This window comes from Periplaneta americana, chromosome 1, assembly GCF_040183065.1.
Source record: "Periplaneta americana isolate PAMFEO1 chromosome 1, P.americana_PAMFEO1_priV1, whole genome shotgun sequence".
NCBI classification, from domain to species: Eukaryota; Metazoa; Arthropoda; class Insecta; order Blattodea; family Blattidae; genus Periplaneta; species Periplaneta americana.
Window position 1 is genome coordinate 133,847,387 of NC_091117.1, and position 20,548 is coordinate 133,867,934.

General features: G+C 36.0%; 1 protein-coding gene across 1 annotated transcript in view; it reads right to left on the reverse strand.

The window, feature by feature from the left end:
- The window catches only part of dpy (dumpy), a 673,297-nt gene that overhangs the window by 2,771 nt on the left and 649,978 nt on the right, over positions 1-20,548 (reverse strand). The window contains exons 211-215 of the mRNA XM_069827690.1: positions 18,210-18,401; positions 15,849-16,090; positions 13,944-14,214; positions 10,406-10,644; positions 6,704-6,890 (exon numbers count right to left, since the gene is read on the reverse strand). Of these exons, the coding sequence (XP_069683791.1) occupies positions 6,704-6,890; positions 10,406-10,644; positions 13,944-14,214; positions 15,849-16,090; positions 18,210-18,401 (1,131 nt within the window). The remainder of the gene's footprint in view (positions 1-6,703; positions 6,891-10,405; positions 10,645-13,943; positions 14,215-15,848; positions 16,091-18,209; positions 18,402-20,548) is intronic.

Here is a 20,548-nt window from a genome sequence, read left to right on the forward strand (position 1 = left end):
TAATAATGGACATCAGTCATCTATGTTACTTATATATCTACAATGTAACATTTTAATCTGCAATTCGTAATACAATACACAGATAAGTGTGTTTCAATCAGCTTGTCCATTAGGTAAAAAAGTAAAAGTGAAGTTATCCCTATTACAGTCATGGAGGCCAACAGACAGCGGGAGAATGGGGCTACCCTCATTACAATCGGCATGAGTAGCAGTAGGAATGCCAGTCCTACATGCTTGCTGCTTTTATCCCGAAGGAAAACTCACTGATACTCATTTCTGTTGGAAACTGAGTAAATCCCAGGGTCATAGTGCTGCCAAAAGGATTATATTAACAGAGAAAATAAATGACTCCATCAAGAATCAAACCCGCGACCTTCCAGGTTGCAGTACAATGCCTTAACTGCAATGTTACCAAGCGTCCCCATCAGACAAAATAAAAATATAATGAAATTAAATACCAGAGGAAACAACCTTTAACATACTTTGAAATAAAGCATGGGAAGAACTAACAAACTACCTATTTTTCCTATTTGCATAATAATTTTACATATTTTGAAAATTATAATTTTCTGTATTGGTACCTTTAAATCGGTATTAACGAATGTACAATAGTTTGCATTTCTTATATCGTTCTAGTCAGTGCTTTTCTCCTTGGGAAAGAGGTGGTGGAACTTTGTGTAGAATATTATAGTATACAGGAAGATGACTACTATCTTGCACGTGAATTTTGTCGTTTTTAACCTTCTTTTCGTCCAACTTTTAAGACTTTCAAGGCCTAAGCAGAGTTCAAAGAAAAATTATGTTTAAACAAACAGTAATATTATTAACACATTTCTGTGTTCCATAATGAAAAAAAAAAAAAAAAAGATACACTGGTTCTAGTTTTGTTATAGATAATAAGGAAAAGAAGAAAGTATATCTTCGAGAAGCATAAAAAATAATAAATAAGTGGATGAAATCTTCGAAATTATCATGTTTGTATCTAAATAAGAGTACTGATCGCCATTTTCTCTAATTTTCTGGGAATTCGGACGAAAGCAAGCATCTAAACCAGTATTATTCCATTGTAAAATTCTCTCTATGCAGCTTACATTTACCAATAAGCATGGTTTAAGTCTTCAGGTCGGTAAAGGTTTTGTGCGCCTAACGAGCTGTGATAGGGACACATGAACGAAATCAAGCAAGTGAATAACAATCACTCTTTCAAATTTATTTGATAATTTGTAACTGTGAACCACTTTCGGTTTTAATCCATAATATAAATAAACTTCTATTTTATATTATTTTTCAAATAACCTCATGTTATTTTTCTCATAAAATTTTCTGTTTTCAAGAACACAGTGATTCACACATACTGAATACAATGAAAATCCGTCCAGTATTGGTGAGAGGACTGTACACAGACAGACATACAAACAAACAACAAGTGAAAACTACTTTTTTGGTAACAGGTGTGCTGAAAATGTTTATCTTTACAGCATCACAATACTTTTTACCAGTGGCGGCTTCTCAAGGGGGTTGCAGGTTTGTACACCACCCAGTAATGTTCCTAATCTCCCGGCTTTGTTACTTTTAAAAATATAATTTTATTTTACAATTTTCATTCATGACTATCTGCAGCTGGCGTCTTGTTTTGTACGTCTGCAGGAGCCTCCGAGCCTCTTGGTTTGCAAAGATGTTGAAAACCTAGGGAAGGTAGTTTATAGAGATGTTCGGCTAGTGCGGGGACAGGGGGACTAGAGGCGTGGTCTACTACTTTCCTCATTGACAATGGTTTGTCGCACTCCCTGACATGGACACCAACGTCATTGCAGAAGAAACTAAATTCACCGAGAAAGTATCTGTTTCAACTAGACATTTGTCCGAAATAATAAGCATGAATAATGTATTCATTCGGCTTGTGCAACGAACAGTCGCATATTTCGCACATTACTTTCTCAATCTACACGCACACAAACGGCACAATACATAAAGGAGCTTGTATTTTGCTTTAAGTTCTAAGAGTTGTCGTTCTGACAATAAGTGCTGCTATCTCCCGACAGCCTACGAAAGCTGCATTTGAATTTTATGAACGAAAACGTTGCACTTGGTTAGTTAGTTAGTTAGTGGGGGTTTAAAAATGGCGCGTCAGCATCTATGGCTATTTGCGCCCTTATCTAAAATTCTTTACACAACAGAAACTATACAATAATCAGAATGCTTAAAGAACTAAAAAACGTTGTCACGATTAAAACGAGGTACACAAATGCAGTTTCAACAGGGTGATGCATAAAACATTATAAAAATCTGACCTTAACTAATATTTAAAAAGAGATAAAATAACAATACAAATGCTACCATAAATAAATTATCTGGCGTATTTCTAAAATACTCGGATGCAAAAGGTCCGAATGTCAAGTTTGTTAAAAAACTTATATACTAAATAACAAGTGTAACCTCCGGATGTAAAGGGTCCGGAGGATAATTAAAACGGGTCAAAAACTAAATCACCCTGTCAAGTCCAGTACTCGATAAAAATCTCAGGACTGCATTTGTACAATTAAAATCATTTCCAAGAGCGTCACGAAGAGTCGGCCGAATTCCATATTGCCGACGGACACGGTCATATTTTCTACAATGTAATAAAAAATGTTCCACCGTAAGTGGAACATGGCATAGATCACACTCCGGCTGAAGCTCGCCACGTAGCAGATGGCCATGTTTCAGATAACAGTGGCCAATCCTCAACCGGGTGAGTAAAACTTCTTCGTGTCGTGACGCTCTTGTGGACGAATCCCAAACTCGAACAGTATTCTTTATTCTTCGTAATTTGTTTTCCTCTTGTGCAGACCATTCTCCTTCCCATTGCCACCATATTCTACATTTCAAATAATTTTGTAAGTCTTGCCACCTCTCGCGCCAATATACCAGAGTGCCATTCGTGGCACCATCTTTGGCTGCAGCATCTGCGGCCTCATTCCCACGAATTCCGACATGGCCAGGAATCCACACTACTCCAATCTCGCAATCAGAGCTTAGGAGTGTGTGGAACAGCTGCTGAGTTCTTAACACAAGGGGATCCTCTGAATAGAGACACTGCAAAGACTGAATGGCACTTAAAGAGTCGGAGCAGATTAGGTATCTGCCCCGAGGTTCTCGAATTAAAAACAATAAAACTCTGTAAAAAGCATATAATTCTGCAGTAAAAACACTGGTATATTCGCTCAGTTTATATTTAAATATCTGTCCATTTGCAACGAAGGAGCAACCAACACAATCATTAACTCGGGATCCGTCAGTAAAAACTAAAGAATAATTTGGATATCGGGATAAAAGTTCACTAAAACGAAGTCTATAAACAAAAGCTGGTGTAAAATTCTTGAAACTTTGGCTCAGGCTTACATCAAACATGGGGCGTGGCATAATCCACGGTGGAGTGGTGGTGTATTCTAGTGTGCGAATGGATGGTAGATGGACGTCGAGTTCAGAGAGCAGTTCACGGAATCGCACACCTGCTGGACGAGGTCTCCGTGGATTTTCACTGTATCGGCCGTAAAGAGACGAATGATGGAAAGAGTCGAAAGAATTGTGCTCAGGTTGCGAGCGGAGTTTAACCGCATATGAGCACAACAGTACATTACGTCGCCGATACAGTGATGGTTCCCCCGCTTCACAATACAGGCTCGCTGTCCGAATCGTTCGGAAGGCACCTGTAGCGAGTCGTATCCCATGATGATGGATAGTGTCTAAGAAACATAGCTTAGATTTATTTGCTGAGCCATAGATAAAACAGCCATAATCCAGCTTTGAACGGATAAGAGCACGATATAGACGTAAAAGCACTATGCGGTCTGCACCCCAGCGAACCCCTGACAAAAGGCGTAAAATGTTTAAAGATTTTTCACAACGCCTTCTCAAATCACGGATATGCGCCTCCCACGTTAATTTATAATCAAAGCTAAGGCCCAAAAACCTCGCAGTGTTTGTATATTGCAACTACACTCCATTAAGACGCAGTTCAGGATGTGGATGGAGTCCACGATGGTTGTAGAAGTGGACACACTGCATCTTTTGAGTGGAGAATTTAAAGCCATTGCGAAGAGACCACTCTGATAGCACATTGATGACCAGTTGCAACTGTCGACCGATAGATGGAAGGTATCGGGAACTGTAATATAGACTGAAGTCATCAATGTACAAGAGAGAAGATACTCGGTTACCTACACAGTGGGCGATGCCATTGATCGCAATGCAGAAAAGAAGAACACTTGATACAGACCCCTGCGGAACGCCATTTTCTTGAAGATGTTCGTTAGAAAGTGTGGTGCCTACTCAAACTCGGAAATAGCGCTCTGCCATGAACTTCGCAATAAACGTTGGCAGACTGCCACGAAGTCCCCAGTCATGCAGAATTCCATAACGCCACGTGGTATCGTAAGCCTTTTCTAGATCAAAGAAGACCGCCACAAGATGTTCCTTCTTGAAGAAAGCATCTCTAATGGCGGTCTCCAGCCAAACAAGATGGTCTGCGGCGGATCTGTGCTTGCGAAAACCACATTGGATATTAGATAATCGGTTTCCCGATTCGAGTACCCACATCAGGGGTTTGCTTATCATCTTTTCCATAACCTTGCATACACAGCTGGTGAGACAGATTGGCCTGTAATTGCCAGGTAAAGAAGGGTCCTTTCCCGGTTTCTGGACTGGAATTACAATGGCAGAACGCCAAGCAGATGGAAATACACCCTCAGTCCAGATTCTAGTGTACATAGACAGAAGAAAGGATTTTCCAGCTGGTGGAAGATGACGAAGCATGTGGTTATGGATGTTATCAGGGCCAGGGGAGGTGTCAGGGGATGTGTTTAGTGCCGCCTCCTGCTCCTCGGATGTGAACGGTGCATTGTAGTCTTCAGTGTTGTCAGATTGAAAATTTAGGTTTTGTTTTTCTGCAGTATCTTTGATTTTCAGAAATTCCGGGTCATAATTATTTGAGCTGCTTATTTGTGAAAATGTGGTAGCAAATATTTCAGCAATGTCTATTGGACTGGTGGTCGTTACTCCATTGTTTAGAAGGCCCGGAATTACAGAACTACGTTTCCCCATTATTCGACGGACTTTGTCCCATATGGTGTTAGCTGGGACGTTGTGTTTCAATGAACTGACGTAGTTTGTCCAGGACGTCTTCTTAGCATCGCACACAATGCGACGAGCTTTGGCTCGAAGACGTTTAAACTGGACAAAATATTCTTGGGTCGGATGGCGCTCAAATTGGCGTAAAGCACGTTTGCGGTCACGGATTGCATCTCTGCAGGCATCCGTCCACCAGGGGACAGAGAAGCGTTTTGGCCTGCACGGCGACCGGGGAATAGATAATTCCGCTGACTTTATAACCACATTTGAGAAATGATCTACTAGGAAGTCCATGTCCGTTATCATCGAATGATATGGACTCCGAAAATCCGACCCAGTCCGCCTTTTTAAGAACCCAGTTTGGAGATCGAGATTCCGCCGGACGTAAAGCGGACATACGCATTCGAATGGGATAGTGGTCACTACCATGTAGGTCGTGAATCACAGACCATTCGAAATGCGTGGACAAAACTGGGCTACAAATGGAGATATCTATCATGGAGTATGTACCGTAAGCTAAGGAGAGATGTGTTGCTTCCCCTGAATTCAGGGTAACAAGATTTAGACGGGTACATACCTCTGCTATTTTATTTCCTCTGTCATCATCGGAATTTGAGCCCCATGAGTGGTGGGATGCATTGAAATCCCCCACTACCAGATATGGAGCAGGTACCTGCGAGAAAATGTCTTAAATGTCATGCACTGTGAAAGGTGTGTCTGGGGGTATATATACAGAGACTATTGAGAACTGGATGGAAGGTAGAGTGACTCGAGCGGCTATGCATTGATGTGGGCTGTTGATGTTGATAACAGAGGAAAATATACTTTGGCGGAATAGGAGGGCACAACCTCCGTTGGCACGAATACCGGCAAGGTGATCGTATCGGTGAATGTAGTATCCCGAGATACTTAGGGAGTTTTCGGGCCGAAGGTGTGTCTCCTGGAGACATAAAATAGCAGGGTCTTCATGATAGATCAATTGCTGTAGTTCTGTATATCTGCTGCGTACACCGTTCACATTCCACTGTACAATATCAGTCATCATGAGGAGCTATATCATGTTGGTGGCTTAACAGGGGATCTTCTCTTCTTTTCCTTTCTATGGGAAGATGCTTTTGCCTGCGACTGCTTTGTCTTCGAATCTGACGACTCACTTGCAGTTCGTCGCACTCCTGATCGCGATCTTGACCGAGGACGTGATCGAGAACGTGATCTCGACACCACCATATTTTCAAACCACCAGCCGCCACTGCTTTTTACTATAAGAAGTAAAATCATTATTACTATTTATTTTAATCATTTTATAGACTTTGGTCCAGGATGAAGCTTGTAAACTTATTGAGAGATAATGGCGATCAGTGACTACATGATGACCTTCACTGACATGGACAAGAAATAGAATTGTTGTCTCCTCACAATTTGTTAGACATACAAACTGAACCTTGCATACAGTGTAAAGAAAGATCTTTAAATTTCACTCTCTCAGTTGGATTTTAAAAGAGAGCTTTTACAATCAAAGATGATATTTATATACTGCAAATATATAAGTACCGGTACCGGTAACATTGTTATTATCACATGATTTAATGCTTACCTTCTGTAGGATCGACAAATCTCTCTTCACGCCGTTCAAATGTGAGAATAGCATTGGATTGAATAGTTATCTCTTCTCTCAGTTGGCCTTCGTACACAGATTCTGCTATGGCAACTTCAGTATTATTTCTAGGCTCTGCAATTTCACGACGGCGACGGCCAAATGCGTTGTAACCTCGACAGTTCACCTGCAGCACAGTAATTTATATTGTAAGTATAACATCTAGTTACTTTAATCGACTATAGATTAAGATATATAAACAAATAAATTTAAAGCTTAGAAATGCAATGCATGTAGTCAACAATTTCGTGGATTGTGACTACTGTGAACATAATATTACAGCTTACAAACACTTCTACTGACACCTTCAGTGATATCTACCATCTGATCTCTGTTGTATATCATAAATAGCTTGAGGATGGTTTCCATGCACCATATTGAACGTTGTAAATCTTGTTTATCTTTTCCATTGTTCTTACATGACAAGTATTGTGCATTATCACCCGTTTGTTTTCCTACCTTCCATATAACAGATGTACTGGTACCACTTCATTGGATTACAGTTAAAGAATTTACCATAAACTTTATGCAGTAGCCTATTTTCATTCTGGCTGTCATTTTATCTAACCTTGTACAAAATCTTATATTTGTAACTTGTTCAACTTAGGCACTAGTACAGCAATTACACTTTATGAAAGATAACATTGTTAATACAACTAATGTGGCAGATAAGTGCAATGGATTTAAGCTCCATTAAGTAATTAAAGCTTTTGTTAGAAAAATAAATGACAACATGAGCCAATATAAAGATAGAGCATCACCTATTATAGAACAATTAATCTACTTTCAGTATTAAACGCTCTTATTTTATTTTTATTTTATTTATTTATTATTTTGCTAATAATTGTAACATAAATTTTAAAATATGCAGAGAAACTTTAGCTCGCCCCTGAAAGAGTAGAACTCGTGCTCAGGGGCCGATTCTTGATTTAAAATTAATAATTATACAATACAATTATAATTAATAATTATACAATACAATTTGCAATTATAGTATATAAATTTAAATTTACAATTTTTAAATTTTTATAAAATCCATACATAACTTTTTAAATTTAATACTAGAACTATTCGAATTGACAAGATTAGGATATTTAAATATAAATTTGTTATATATTCTTGGGCCTAAATTACTACTATGATTAAATGCTGTAACAGTGTTGCATTTTGGTTCAAACAATCTTAAAGAATTCATACCTTTTGTTTCATAACTATGAGAATACAATTCAAAATTATTTCGATTTTTATGTATGATATACTACTACTATACTACTGTACTATACTACTGTATGTATACTAGGATATGATGGATAGCAACTAAACTGTTGGTCCACGAAATTGTTGACTCTAACATATAAAAGCTTGAACTGCAGTACAGTACTGCTACTATTTCCAACAAACAAACAAGAAATGATTGCAATTATTAAAAATCTAAAGTCAAAAAACTCCTCAGGGTATGATGAAATAACAAGCAAAATATTAAAAGCGAGTTCACATATTATAGCTGGGCCATTAAGTTATTTATGTAACTATTCAATGTTCAATGGTATATTTCCTGAGAGATTAAAATATTCAGTGGTTATTCCTATCTTCAAAAAGGGAGAAGCAATGTCTCCAGAAAATTACAGACCCATATCACTTCTACCAGTCTTCTCCAAAATCTTTGAAAAAGTAATGTATAAAAGATTATATCATCATCTAGAAAGATACAACATTTTAGTCCCAGAACAATTTGGATTTAGGAAAAATAAAGGCACAGAAAATGCAACATTTAGTTCTACTGACAAAATTCTGGAGGCAGTTAATAAAAAATTACAAGTTGGAGGGATTTTCTGTGATTTATCCAAAGCATTTGACTGCATAAATCATAAAATGCTCTAGATAAATTAGATTATTATGGAATTAAAGGTGTTGCACACCAATGGTTTCACTCATATCTCATAGATAGGAAACAGAAAGTTGAAATCAATACAACTATGAAATCTGCATCGACATGGGGAACATTAATAATGGAATTCCTCAAGGATCAATATTAGGTCCCCTACTTTTTCTAGTGTTTATAAATGATCTTGCCCCCCTAATAAAAGATGTAGGTCATCCCATATTATTTGCAGATGACACAAGTATAGTAATTATAGCCAATAACTCCAACACATTCCAATCTTCAAAGGGGAAATTCTCTTCAAAATATGTGACTGGTTCTCAGTCAATAAATTGGTATTAAATTGTAACAAAACTAACATAATTCAATTTAAATCCTGTGCAAATTCAACCTCGCAAATTTCTAGTGCAATAATTAACAACAGATCCCTATTGGAAACAACGACAGCCAAATTTCTTGGCTTAAAAATCGATAATGTGTTAAATTGGAAAAATCATATTAAAGAAATTACCCCCAAACTAAATTCAGCTTATTTTGCTATTAGAACTATGCAAAAGATAGTAAATATCAATACCTTAAAAACAATATACTTTGCATACTTCCACTCAGTAATGAGTTTTGGAATAATATTCTGGGGAAATTCCACAGATAGTAACAGTATATTTCTATTACAAAAAAGAGTAATTAGAATAATAGTAGGTGCCAAATCTAGGGAATCTTGTAGGACTATTTTCAAAAAACTACAGATAATGCCCATGGCTTGTCAGTATATCTTTTCCTCGTATGTAATCGTGAAAACTTTGTAACTAATTCAACAGTTCATAGCATAAATACACGTCAAAAAAATGACTTTCATACTCCATCAGCAAGTCTATCATGCTATCAAAAAGGAGTGCGTTATATGGCAGTAAAAATTTTTAATAGCCTCCCTATCGATATAAAAAATGAAACTCAAAACATAAGATTATTTAGGGCCAAATTAAAGAAGTACCTAATTTCTCACGCCTTCTATTCTGTAAGTGAATTCATGACATTCAATAACACTTCATGAAATTGATACTAAAACTATGTGTTGTACTAGCAGACTATATTGTAAATCTCGTCTCTATATATATTTCATCTAGACTGTGACTATAAATTAAGACTTTATAATAGTATTAAGTTTTTTGACTTGTTCCATATTCTAGCTGTAAAGCAATGTATGAATACCATGGAATGTTAATAAATACAATACAATACTAAATATAACAGAAGAATTTTACAGATATTAATGTTCATCAAGTCGTTTCACTTTTTAATGTGGTTAATAATAAGGCTCAATGATGATGATCATAAATAATAATCAGTAATCACATTTGCATGACGCTGAAACTAGGCATAAACATGGCCTACATGAACCTACAACCTGACTCACAGCACTTCAAAGAAATGCTTCTTATTTTGACATAGGTACATTTTTCAAACTATATCAACACAAATTAAAAATTTATGTGGTAATAAAGAAATACGTAAAAATGAGTTGTGTGTATCATTAAGTCTTCTCTCTTCACTTCTGGTCTATATAAAATTTAAAATTGCTTTAGATCTAAATAGCAAAAGCAGTTGTTTGCAAAAATTGCACTAATGGGATCGTAATATGTAGATATAAGCCTAATCATGAAATCGTGTTGAACTCGAGTGTAAAAATATATAGTACTGCTCGTTTATTCAACCTACAAAGAAAAACACTAGATTGCTTGTGATATTTATTTATAACTTACCGGCTGACATTTTCCAAAGCATACTCGGATGTTACATTGGAACCTGATATTGTCACTGCTTGGGAACTTGAAGGCATTGAAACTGGCCAGCAATGATTGTGTATCCGGGTTGTAATCCCATTCACCAAATATTGTAGGATCTGTTGCACAACCGTTCTCATCCGTTACAATATATTCATTTTCAATACTATCTTCCATTGTTTTGGCAATACAGCTTCGAGCAAATCCACCATAAATACCTAGAAATTAGAGAAACAAATTTAATGCAGTACTTTCTACATATGTCCAATGTGTAATGTTTTGTGAACAATCTAAAAAAGAAACAAAGAATCAATATAATATATTTAGAGCAGTAAAAAGTAAGCTAAGTCTTAAAATTAAAAAGCAGCAGCTTAGTAAATTCAACAATAACAAATAATCTATATGTAATTTCACTGTGCCATGTAATGAGCAACACTAAACATTAGGCTATTTTTTATCTTCTTATGGTATTGATGCATCGTTTAGTTGGTTGGTCAAAAGGTATTCTGTCTACTTGGAAGTAGTCCAGGATTTCCAATCTTAAAACCTGCTAACGTAGGAACCCAATTACTAGATTAGCTCTCTACTAGCCACGAACTAATTGGGAGGACATTTGTCTGCTTTAAATTCTCGAAGAAAAAAAATATTGGAAAGGTATGACTTAATTTTAAAATTAAGCTCTGCCTATATCCCATGTAGTTCCTACAGTTTCTTGTCAGTAGTGAACTATCCAAGAAGGTACACTATGTTTTTTTTAAATTTAATTCTGCTATATATGAATTAATACCGGTATTCTGGATTAATGTAACAAAGTGATCTTATTGTAAAAGAAATTCATATGGACTACAGCCCTGACAAAATTACTAGTTTCCACCGACTTCAGATGGGACAACTTAAACCTCCTTGAATTTTGGTAATCCAACAATGTAAAAGTTTCATTTCTGAGGAGGAGATACTTGTACCTCCTATGACATGTTGTCACGAGCAGATAATGTCTAGCAGAGGTGAAGGGTAATGGGAGAAAAGAAGGAATGCCCTTTTCAGCGCTTTTATAGTATATAGCGCACATTCTTTTTTTAATGACTCTGTATCAACTACTAGGTTATTTAGTGTCGATGAGATTGGTAATAGCGACATAAGGCCGAGGATTCGCCATAGATTACCTGGCATACACCTTACGGTTAGGGAAAACCTCGGAAAAAACCCAGTCAGGTAATCAGCCCAAGCAGGGATCGAACCCGCGCCCGAGCGCAACTTCAGACTGGCAGGCAAGTGGCTTAACTACTGAGCCAAGCCGGTGGCTGCACACATTCTATAAATGTCAAATGGGACTACAGAACTGTTCAATCACAAAAACTTTAAAAGTGGAAATGTTCGTATAAGGTAACATCAAACGTTTTTGTTTAATACATTAGGCCCGTCATTTCTCTGGACGCACCTCAGCCTTAGGCTTATTATACTACGTATGTTGTATTAATACCGATTCATTAACCCTGTATCCTTAATTAAGGTATACAGTTATGGAAGTTGGCTCAAGATCCTTTGCTTCTAGGTATGTTTTCCCAAAGGTAAGACATCTTCTGCAAGGCAAGGGCTGTTCCAGTCTCCTTCCCACATAATCTACAGTCTAGGTTGCGCTCAAACAGGTCCATTCTATTGAGATGCTTTCTCACAGGAGATGACCTATGAGAAAAGCTGTAATTGCTCTCAGCTGAAATCTGTTACAGTAAAGTAAAACTTCAGCTATTTTGTTGCATGGTCTGATAATGAATTGTTTTTCATGTTTAATTCCTGGTGTTTTGGTTCAGATTTTGTCATGTTGAGTCTTGGATCATTTTTAATCGCCTCTCTGACAGAGCACCTAGGTATTCTGAGAGCCAGCTTTGGCCCAATATATTTTGTAGCCATTCTTTGTCTTGCAAGTTCGTCAGCTTTTTCATTGTCCTCGATACCACAATGCCCTAGTACTGGGTTTGACCTCATTTTGTTCTGCCAGGATAGAGAGTATATTGAAGCAAACATTAAACATTTGGTACACTGGTTAAAAAGCCAAAACTTTCTTTTCTCAATAATCCTGTTTTGTGACATTCCAGGTTTTCTCCTAATACCTTTCAGGTGAATGTTGATGTGGTTGAGAAACTGCCAGTAAATTTTTTTTGCAGTTTTCATTCAAAAAGAGTTATTCTACATGTCATAAATCTAGAATATTGTAAGTAACCAGACATTTTTACCATCTTCAAAAGATCAGTCGTCCTCAGTAGGTTTGAAATTGCAAACTTCAGGTGTAATGGTAAATACATAACCCACTCGACACCCAAGTACGACTTAATACAATTCGTGGGCAGATGAATAAGCACTTGCATATTTTGTGATACTGGTACACAATAGGTATTCTACAATGATATTTAGATTTTTTCTATGTTCTGGATGCGCCATTTCCTGATAGCTTACCATATTTACTCGCGTAATTTCCCCCTTTTTTTCAAGATTTAGGAGTGAAAATTCGAAAGGGGGGGGGGAGAGGGGAATGATGCGATGACTATAAAATATCAGGGGTAAACTGGTCATAAATAACATCAAACAAATAGCATACTGTTGAAAATCTAATGTAATAAGCTTAAATAATTTTAGTACTAAATAACTATAATCAGTGACAATTTTGGTAATTAATTAAGCGAATTATTAAAGTTTTGCGATTTTTTTCGTCATGTATGCTGTGTCTTGGTTACATTGCCGGAAACTTGTGACCAACTTCGGATTGATACTTGCCAACTTTCTCCCTATAATTGAGTTTAATGACACTAATGCTGTGACAGAATAACACTATAGCCTCCGCACAATGATACCTAACCGTATTCTGACTGACTGACCAAAAATCAACAAATGCGCAGGTGACGGAGATTGCAGGTACTGATAGGTCTTTATAGAAGGGAATGGAATCGACCTCGGGTTTTCCACGAATTCCGTTATGTTATACTTGAAAACTTCGTAAGGATGTCCAAAGTTATAATAGAAAAATTGTAGGGCTAGATAATCCATATTGTATCAGAGGGGGCAATTGCGCGAGAAAAATATATATTTTTTAAAATTATATATGAAAAATCTAGGGAGCGAAATTACACGAGGAGGGAAATTATGTGAGTAAATTCGGTATTGTGTTTGTTGGTGGAATTGGTGATAGCGAGATGGTATCTGGTAAGATGAATCTGAGGATTTGCCATGAAATTACTTGACATCTGCCGTGGAGAAAAAAGACAACCAGTTACTAATCAGCTCAAGCAGGATTTGAACACATGCCCAAGTGCAGCCTCATATCTGGAGTACAACTTGCTACTGCCTGAATTGTGCCTGTGACTATAATCAGATATGCATGTAGGTAACAGCATGTTAAAGCAATAACTACAGAGATTGAATTACGTACCATATTGCATTTTGAGAAGAAATTTGGTTCTGAATCAGTGAAGCTGAACAAAATTGCACTAAACAGTATGAGATTTAATTTTGTGTTATTACTTACTTGCAGGCTGAACTTCAACTTGCAGCTGCAGATTGTCTCCAATCTCAGCCTGATTTATTTCTTGTCCTGTCTGAGTCACAATTCTCATGGTGCAAGTTGGTGGTGGACCTGTGTTGGCTATTGTTCCTGCTGTTGTCAGCATCGATACGTTGAAGCCCAGGGTCACGTTCTGTTCTCCAGTTTGGTACACGCACTTTATATGGTATGCTTGGGCTTTGTATGTCACAAGTTTGGGATGTTTTTGGATCACAAGGACAAAGCTTGCTTGGCCCTAAAAAGAAATAACCAATATAAGTTGCAGCTTTCTAGTTCTAAGCATGGTAGTAGAATTTCAAAATGTTTGAAAAATATTATAATAGCACGCTGAAATCAAATTAGACTGCAATTTGAAAAGAAAATATGGTTTAAAATATATATTTTTTCCTTAATTTTGAACATACATGAAATTAAAAAAAAAGTATACGTTAATATTTATTTTTCAATGTGTGTACGAAGTTTGCCATTGTCATTATTTAAAAAGGCATACTACATAAAACAAGTAAAAAAAAAAAATAAAATGTTGGAAATAGATGCTTCCTGGTTTTTCAGTATCATTGCAGCAAAATAACGAAATAATATTTACAATTGAGCAGTTACACAGATGTTCAGCATTCTTTGCATCACATTGACTACAAAGATGCCTGTATGGGTTTGTAAAAATTTCATGTCTGTGGAGTTTGATGCAATGACCAATATATTTCTCCAGGTTTGATCTATTATTAGAGATTGGATTTTTTAAACTAGATAGCCAGTAAACCAAGAATGAAGAAAACTGTAGAACTTCTTGTTACCTTGTTTTGCCTATATTACAACTTTTAAATTTTGAAAATATGGTAAACACTTTTTTCTCTTATGATGCATATGTTAGATGCATAAAGCAAAGGGAAATAAAAACTGAAGTATGGTAAGGGATTCTTGCACAAAAATCATTTAAACGTGTTTAACAGAGAGTTTTATGTACCGGTATATGTTATAGTATCAACTGATGTATGCTCTTATGAGTACCAGTATATATAATAGATCTTGGTAAGCTCTAGTATCTGATACCAAAATATTTTATTTGTATTTTTAAAATTATAGGATATAGACATTACAGATCAGTTTTGATTTATAAAAATAAACTTGTAAAATAAACAGAATAAATAGAATTATTTCTACTCCACGGTTGTCCACATGCAGACACATTTTTAAAATAAAAATTATATATCCAATCGAATAGTCTCACATAAAAACGAAACTATAGGCCTATAACAAATTAACAAAATACAATAAAAATGTTTCATTGTTTAAAAAACGAATGAACAATAATTTGAAGGATTTTTCTCTACATATGGTACATTAAAAGAGTTTTGGTAAATACTAACTGTAAATACACATGCAAACTCAAAGTATAATGAATGTAATATTTATATAGATACGGTATGTAACAGATGAAAATTAATTACAAAAATTCGTACAGTTTATCAGTGTTTTCAGAATATACATATTTCGTAAGTTAGAAACAAAGACATTATAATACATTCATATTTGTAAATGAATTGACACTAATGAGTGTGAACGATGCCTTGTTGGTACTTAGGATTCTTATTTATGCAGGTTGTAAATGCATGTTATGATGCTTCTTTTCTATAGTACATACATTTTATCTTCCCAGGTTCGCGGATGTAGAATAGAAGCAGCAGTGCAAATCGCAGCTGCACACATGCAGATCAGATGTGAAATCTTCAGCTCAGACAAAAGTCCATAAATGTTTTACATTTTCATTGTAGATAAACTGTCTTCATCTTTTCATATTACTAAATTAAAGCTTATATTTGGCATCTTTAGTTTCTGTGGTAAGGAAAGGAAGATAATAATGGTACTTACGTTAACATGGATAAGTCCACATTTGCCGAAATGGACCTTGAAGACTTCAGTATACAATGGTGATTCTTTAGTAAGTGTAACCACACGTCGACATTGTTCGTCCTTGCTGTGTCCCTTCACATACAGAACTCCACTGAAGCCTTGTGGTTCTTCGAAAGTAATTTGTACTTGAACGCCATCTGATAGGCAGCTCACGCTCATGTTGGGTTGAGGGAAGTCTGTACGGAAATTTGGAGGTCCACCTGAAAAATAAATTGTGATTCTTGTAAAGTCTTTTGTTTTGTGTTTATATAGGAAGCTTCTCTCAGATTTTTCAATTCATATAACATTTTACCTACTTTCATATGGCAACTTATAGTGCTGTAAATAATTTATTAAATGGCGATCTTACTCGTGTTAATTGTGTAAGCATGTGCGGCTTAGAGCTGTTTCGGTGCTTCATCACACTATCCTCAGAGTCTACTAGATCTCGGCGTCATCTCGAACTTCTCTGCCTGTTGTGTGGGTGCGTTCGATTGTTGAAAAGCGGAGTCAAATAGTGTGTGTGTTCTGAAATTGATCTGTGTGTTGAGAATTTGATCAGGGTGTGTTTTAATGTGTCTGTATATTTCATATTGTTCTAGTGTGTTGAGTTTTTGGTTTTTGGGTTATATGTGTAGGATTTCCATGTTTGTATTTATGTTATTGTATGTGTGGTTAGCATTGGTTATGTGTTCGGCATATGTAGATGTATTGTGTCCTCTGGTTATTGCTTTAATGTGTTCTTTGTATCGAGTTTGGAATGATCTGCCTGTCTGTCCAATGTAGAAACTGTCGCAACTATTGCATGTGAGTTTGTATACGCCTGTGTGGTTGTATTTATTTGTTTTTGTTGAGATGTCTTTGTAGTGTGTTTTCTGTTCTGTCTGCTATGTTATATTTCTGTTTTCTGAATGAGGGTGCGATCTTGTGTGTGTTTTTGTTTTCGTATGTTAGCGTGATGTATTTCTTGTGTTCTTGTGTTTGTGTTGTGTTTTGTGTGTTTGTTGAGTTTTTGTTTTGTCTTCTTTATGATGTTGTCTATTATGTTTGGGTTGTAACCATTTTCTTGTGCTATGCATTTGATTGTGTTCACTTCTTCATTGTAGTGTTGTTGGCTCACGGGTATGTTGAGTAATCTGTGTACCATTGTCCTGAATGCAGCATGTTTGTGTTGTGTGGGGTGATTAGATGTGTTGTGTATGTGTGTGGTGGTGGTGGTTGGTTTTCTGTATATTTTGAAGGTGTGTTTGTTGTCAACTTTTGTTATGGTGATGTCTAGGAAATTTATGGAGTTATTGTTTTCGAGTTCCAGTGGAGTTTTGGGTGTATTTTATTTATGTTTTGGTGTAGTTTGTGTATTTGTCGTTTGTTTCCTTTGTATAGTATGAGTATGTCATCTACGTATCTGTGCCAGTATATTATGTTGTCAGCATATTTGTTGTAATCATTGTTGAGTATGTATGCTTGTTCTATGTTGTGTAAAAATATCTCTGCTAGTATGCTAGATATGGGTGATCCCATTGACAATCCTTCTGTTTGGGTGTAGTATTTGTTGTTGTGTGTGAAATAGTTTTGCTTTGTTATGATGTCTGTGATTTGGATGATTTCTTCGATGTGTTCTTGTGATGTGTTGTTGTCTATGAGCATTTGTTTTAGTATCTGTAATGTGTCTTGTATCGGTATGTTAGTGTATAAGTTAGTGATATCGAAAGATGCTAGTGTTGCACTGTGTGGAATGTGTTGTTGTTTTGTTTTGTTGACTAGGTCTATTGTTAAAAGTAGTGTACGAAAGATTCAACATGGATTATAGTGCTGTGTAAGGGAGCTTGCCTTTCAGCACTGCTATGTCTCATCACGTAATATCTGTCAATATTGCAAAACAGTTTACCCATTGTCTCTCGACTATGCACTATATTAATACTGTGTGTTTATATATACAGAGAGTTCCTATACAGATAGTAATGTTCCATCGGCTTAATGACCGTAGTGCGGAGCGCCTGTCCCAACATACAATAAATGATGATACAAACAGCCTTCATTTGACTGTCTATTATGAATCATTCAATAAGTGAATAGCATGTAAAAACAAGTAGTGGCTACAAGTACTTTCGCCTTGTACATGTTTTTACATGCTATTCACTTATTGAATGATTCATAATAGGCCTAAATAGACAGTCAAATGAAGGGTCTTTGTATCATCATTTATTTGTTTGTATTGACTTGTCGATCCAATATGTTTTGTAAATTATGTCCGAACAAAGCTAAGCAGTAAAAGATGGAGTAGGACCCGTCTGTGTAGGGTAGCGTGCATGGATTTGTCCTTTTTTTACATTTACTTACTGCATTTTGTATTTGCGTCTCCAGAATAGCCAGCAATGCACTGGCAAAGAGCTTTATGATTGGCAGCATTGCAGAATGCATTCTCTCCACATTCCTTAACCAAACAAGGATCATCGCAGGTCTTGGTAGCAGGATTGCAATACCGATTGTCAGGGCATTGTTCATCAGTTTCACACTCTGGATGTTCATCCCCTAAAATATGTGAATGTAATCATTAAAAAATCGGAATAAAATTGGAAAAAAGAGTACAAAAAATACGGACTCATATTAAATTAAAATCACTGCACTGAAAGTAGATGGGAATGTAATATTAACTGTAAAATATTTCAAATACCTAGGATCGGTAGTGCAAGAAATCGTTCATCTGGTATTGAATTTTTAAAAAATTAGTAAAACGAGAAAAGTAATTATTAAATTAGCACCAAATGCTCATTCAATTCTACGATATAGAAATATTGCATATAAAACAGTTACTGATATATAATTATATTGTAAATAAAATACTATAATTACATTGTAAATAATATACTATGAAGTCGAAAAATGTTCACTAAATTAGAAACATAAAAATACATGATTAACTACAGAAATACATTATGTAAGAAACTCCACATGATTTTAGAGACATTGTGGTTCTGATAACATATTAACATATAAGTCAAAGTTCAGGCAATAGCTTATCTATTTTAAAAAAGGTTTCATTAAACTTCTTAAAGTAGATAAGCCTAAGCTATTGACGGAACTTTCACTTATATATATATATATATATATATATATATATATTATTTTAATGTACCGAAGTACATATGATATTTCCATGCAGATATTCTGCGTCATCATACGATGTAAGAGTAATGGAACGGAGAAAAATTCTCTCCGGCGCCGGGATTTGAACCCGGGTGTGGACTTCGGTCCTAAGTTCATAGACATCTATGATGTAGAGCAGAGGGCGGCCACTAGAGGGAACCCAAGAGTTGGAGCTTAATCTGAGACGATTCTGTCCGACGCCGGGGTGGTATCCGGTGTGGCTTAGTGGATAAAGCATCAGCACGTAGAGCTGAAAACCCGGGTTCAAATCCCGGTGCCGGAGAGAATTTTTCTCCGTTCCATTACTTTTACATCGTATTTCACTTATATGTTAATAACTCTACATGGGTTCACAGGTGGTGAGAAAAATAATAAATAATCAGAAGGAAAACGAAAATCAAGAAAGATATTCTACACGAAATACAGAATAGACGTGCTTAATGGGTGGAACATGAAACATCCCTAAGTACATCAGCCCAAATACATATGAAGAGTTTGCGGGAAAAACGATGAATGTCACATTTCTGTTAAGGATTAGATAATGATCTAATTGAGTCTATAACTGCAAGATGTATGCTGTTTCTATAGAAAATAAAGGAAAGGATTGCTGTATTCGTGGTGATAATTCTCCTTGTTACCATTTTTCATAAGAACAACATTAAATTTCGTAGTGATCCATTGAATTAGATAATGACATCAACCTTAACAAAACTGTGACATTCATCGTTTTTCCCGCGAACTCTTCATATGCTTTGTGATGGAATAAGCTGCAACCATTTATGCTACCCATAGGGTTGCCACCTTTACAGTATTGAAGTAAGGGACATGAGCTTAAAAATAAGGGACAAAATTTGAAATATATTGAAAATAATAATTACCGGTAGCTATTGTATTTATGAATATAATGTAAATCTATTATTATTAATTTACTTACAATAAAAACATTGACATGGCAGTTAAATTATGATTTAGTCCATCAGTCAAGCAGAGGGCTACGTCATTTCTTCCAGTGTATTTAGAATTTGACCTAGCTGCCTTTAAAATGTTAGTACCGGTATCTGATTTGATAGTGCTGTGAAATTCTTTGCAGGAAGTGTTCATATTTATTGAAATCATAAGTTCACTTTTCACTAATGACACTAAACACCTGTTTCTTATATCCGTCCATTTGTTTGACATCAAAGAAAACACATGCTCAGTAAATGTATTACAGCCAGGAACATTTAGAACAAATGACACAAGTTTTTCAAGTTCCATCAGTTTTTGCCCTCCATTATATTCAGAAAACACTGCTTTCCACTTCTGAGATGCATCTTCTGCACTATCCAGAATTTTTGAAGGGATGTTTCCAAACACGCAGAATTCTTCATACAACTCTTCCATATAGATGTCCTCCTATCTGCAGGCTATCAACAATGTCTTCAAGTGAAGAAAATGTCAAATTCTTCTTCAAGTTCAGTGCTTGTAGTTTCGCTGCAATATTATCATCCGAGTAATCATAGGATTTCTGAAGATAGCACAGGGCTTCATCA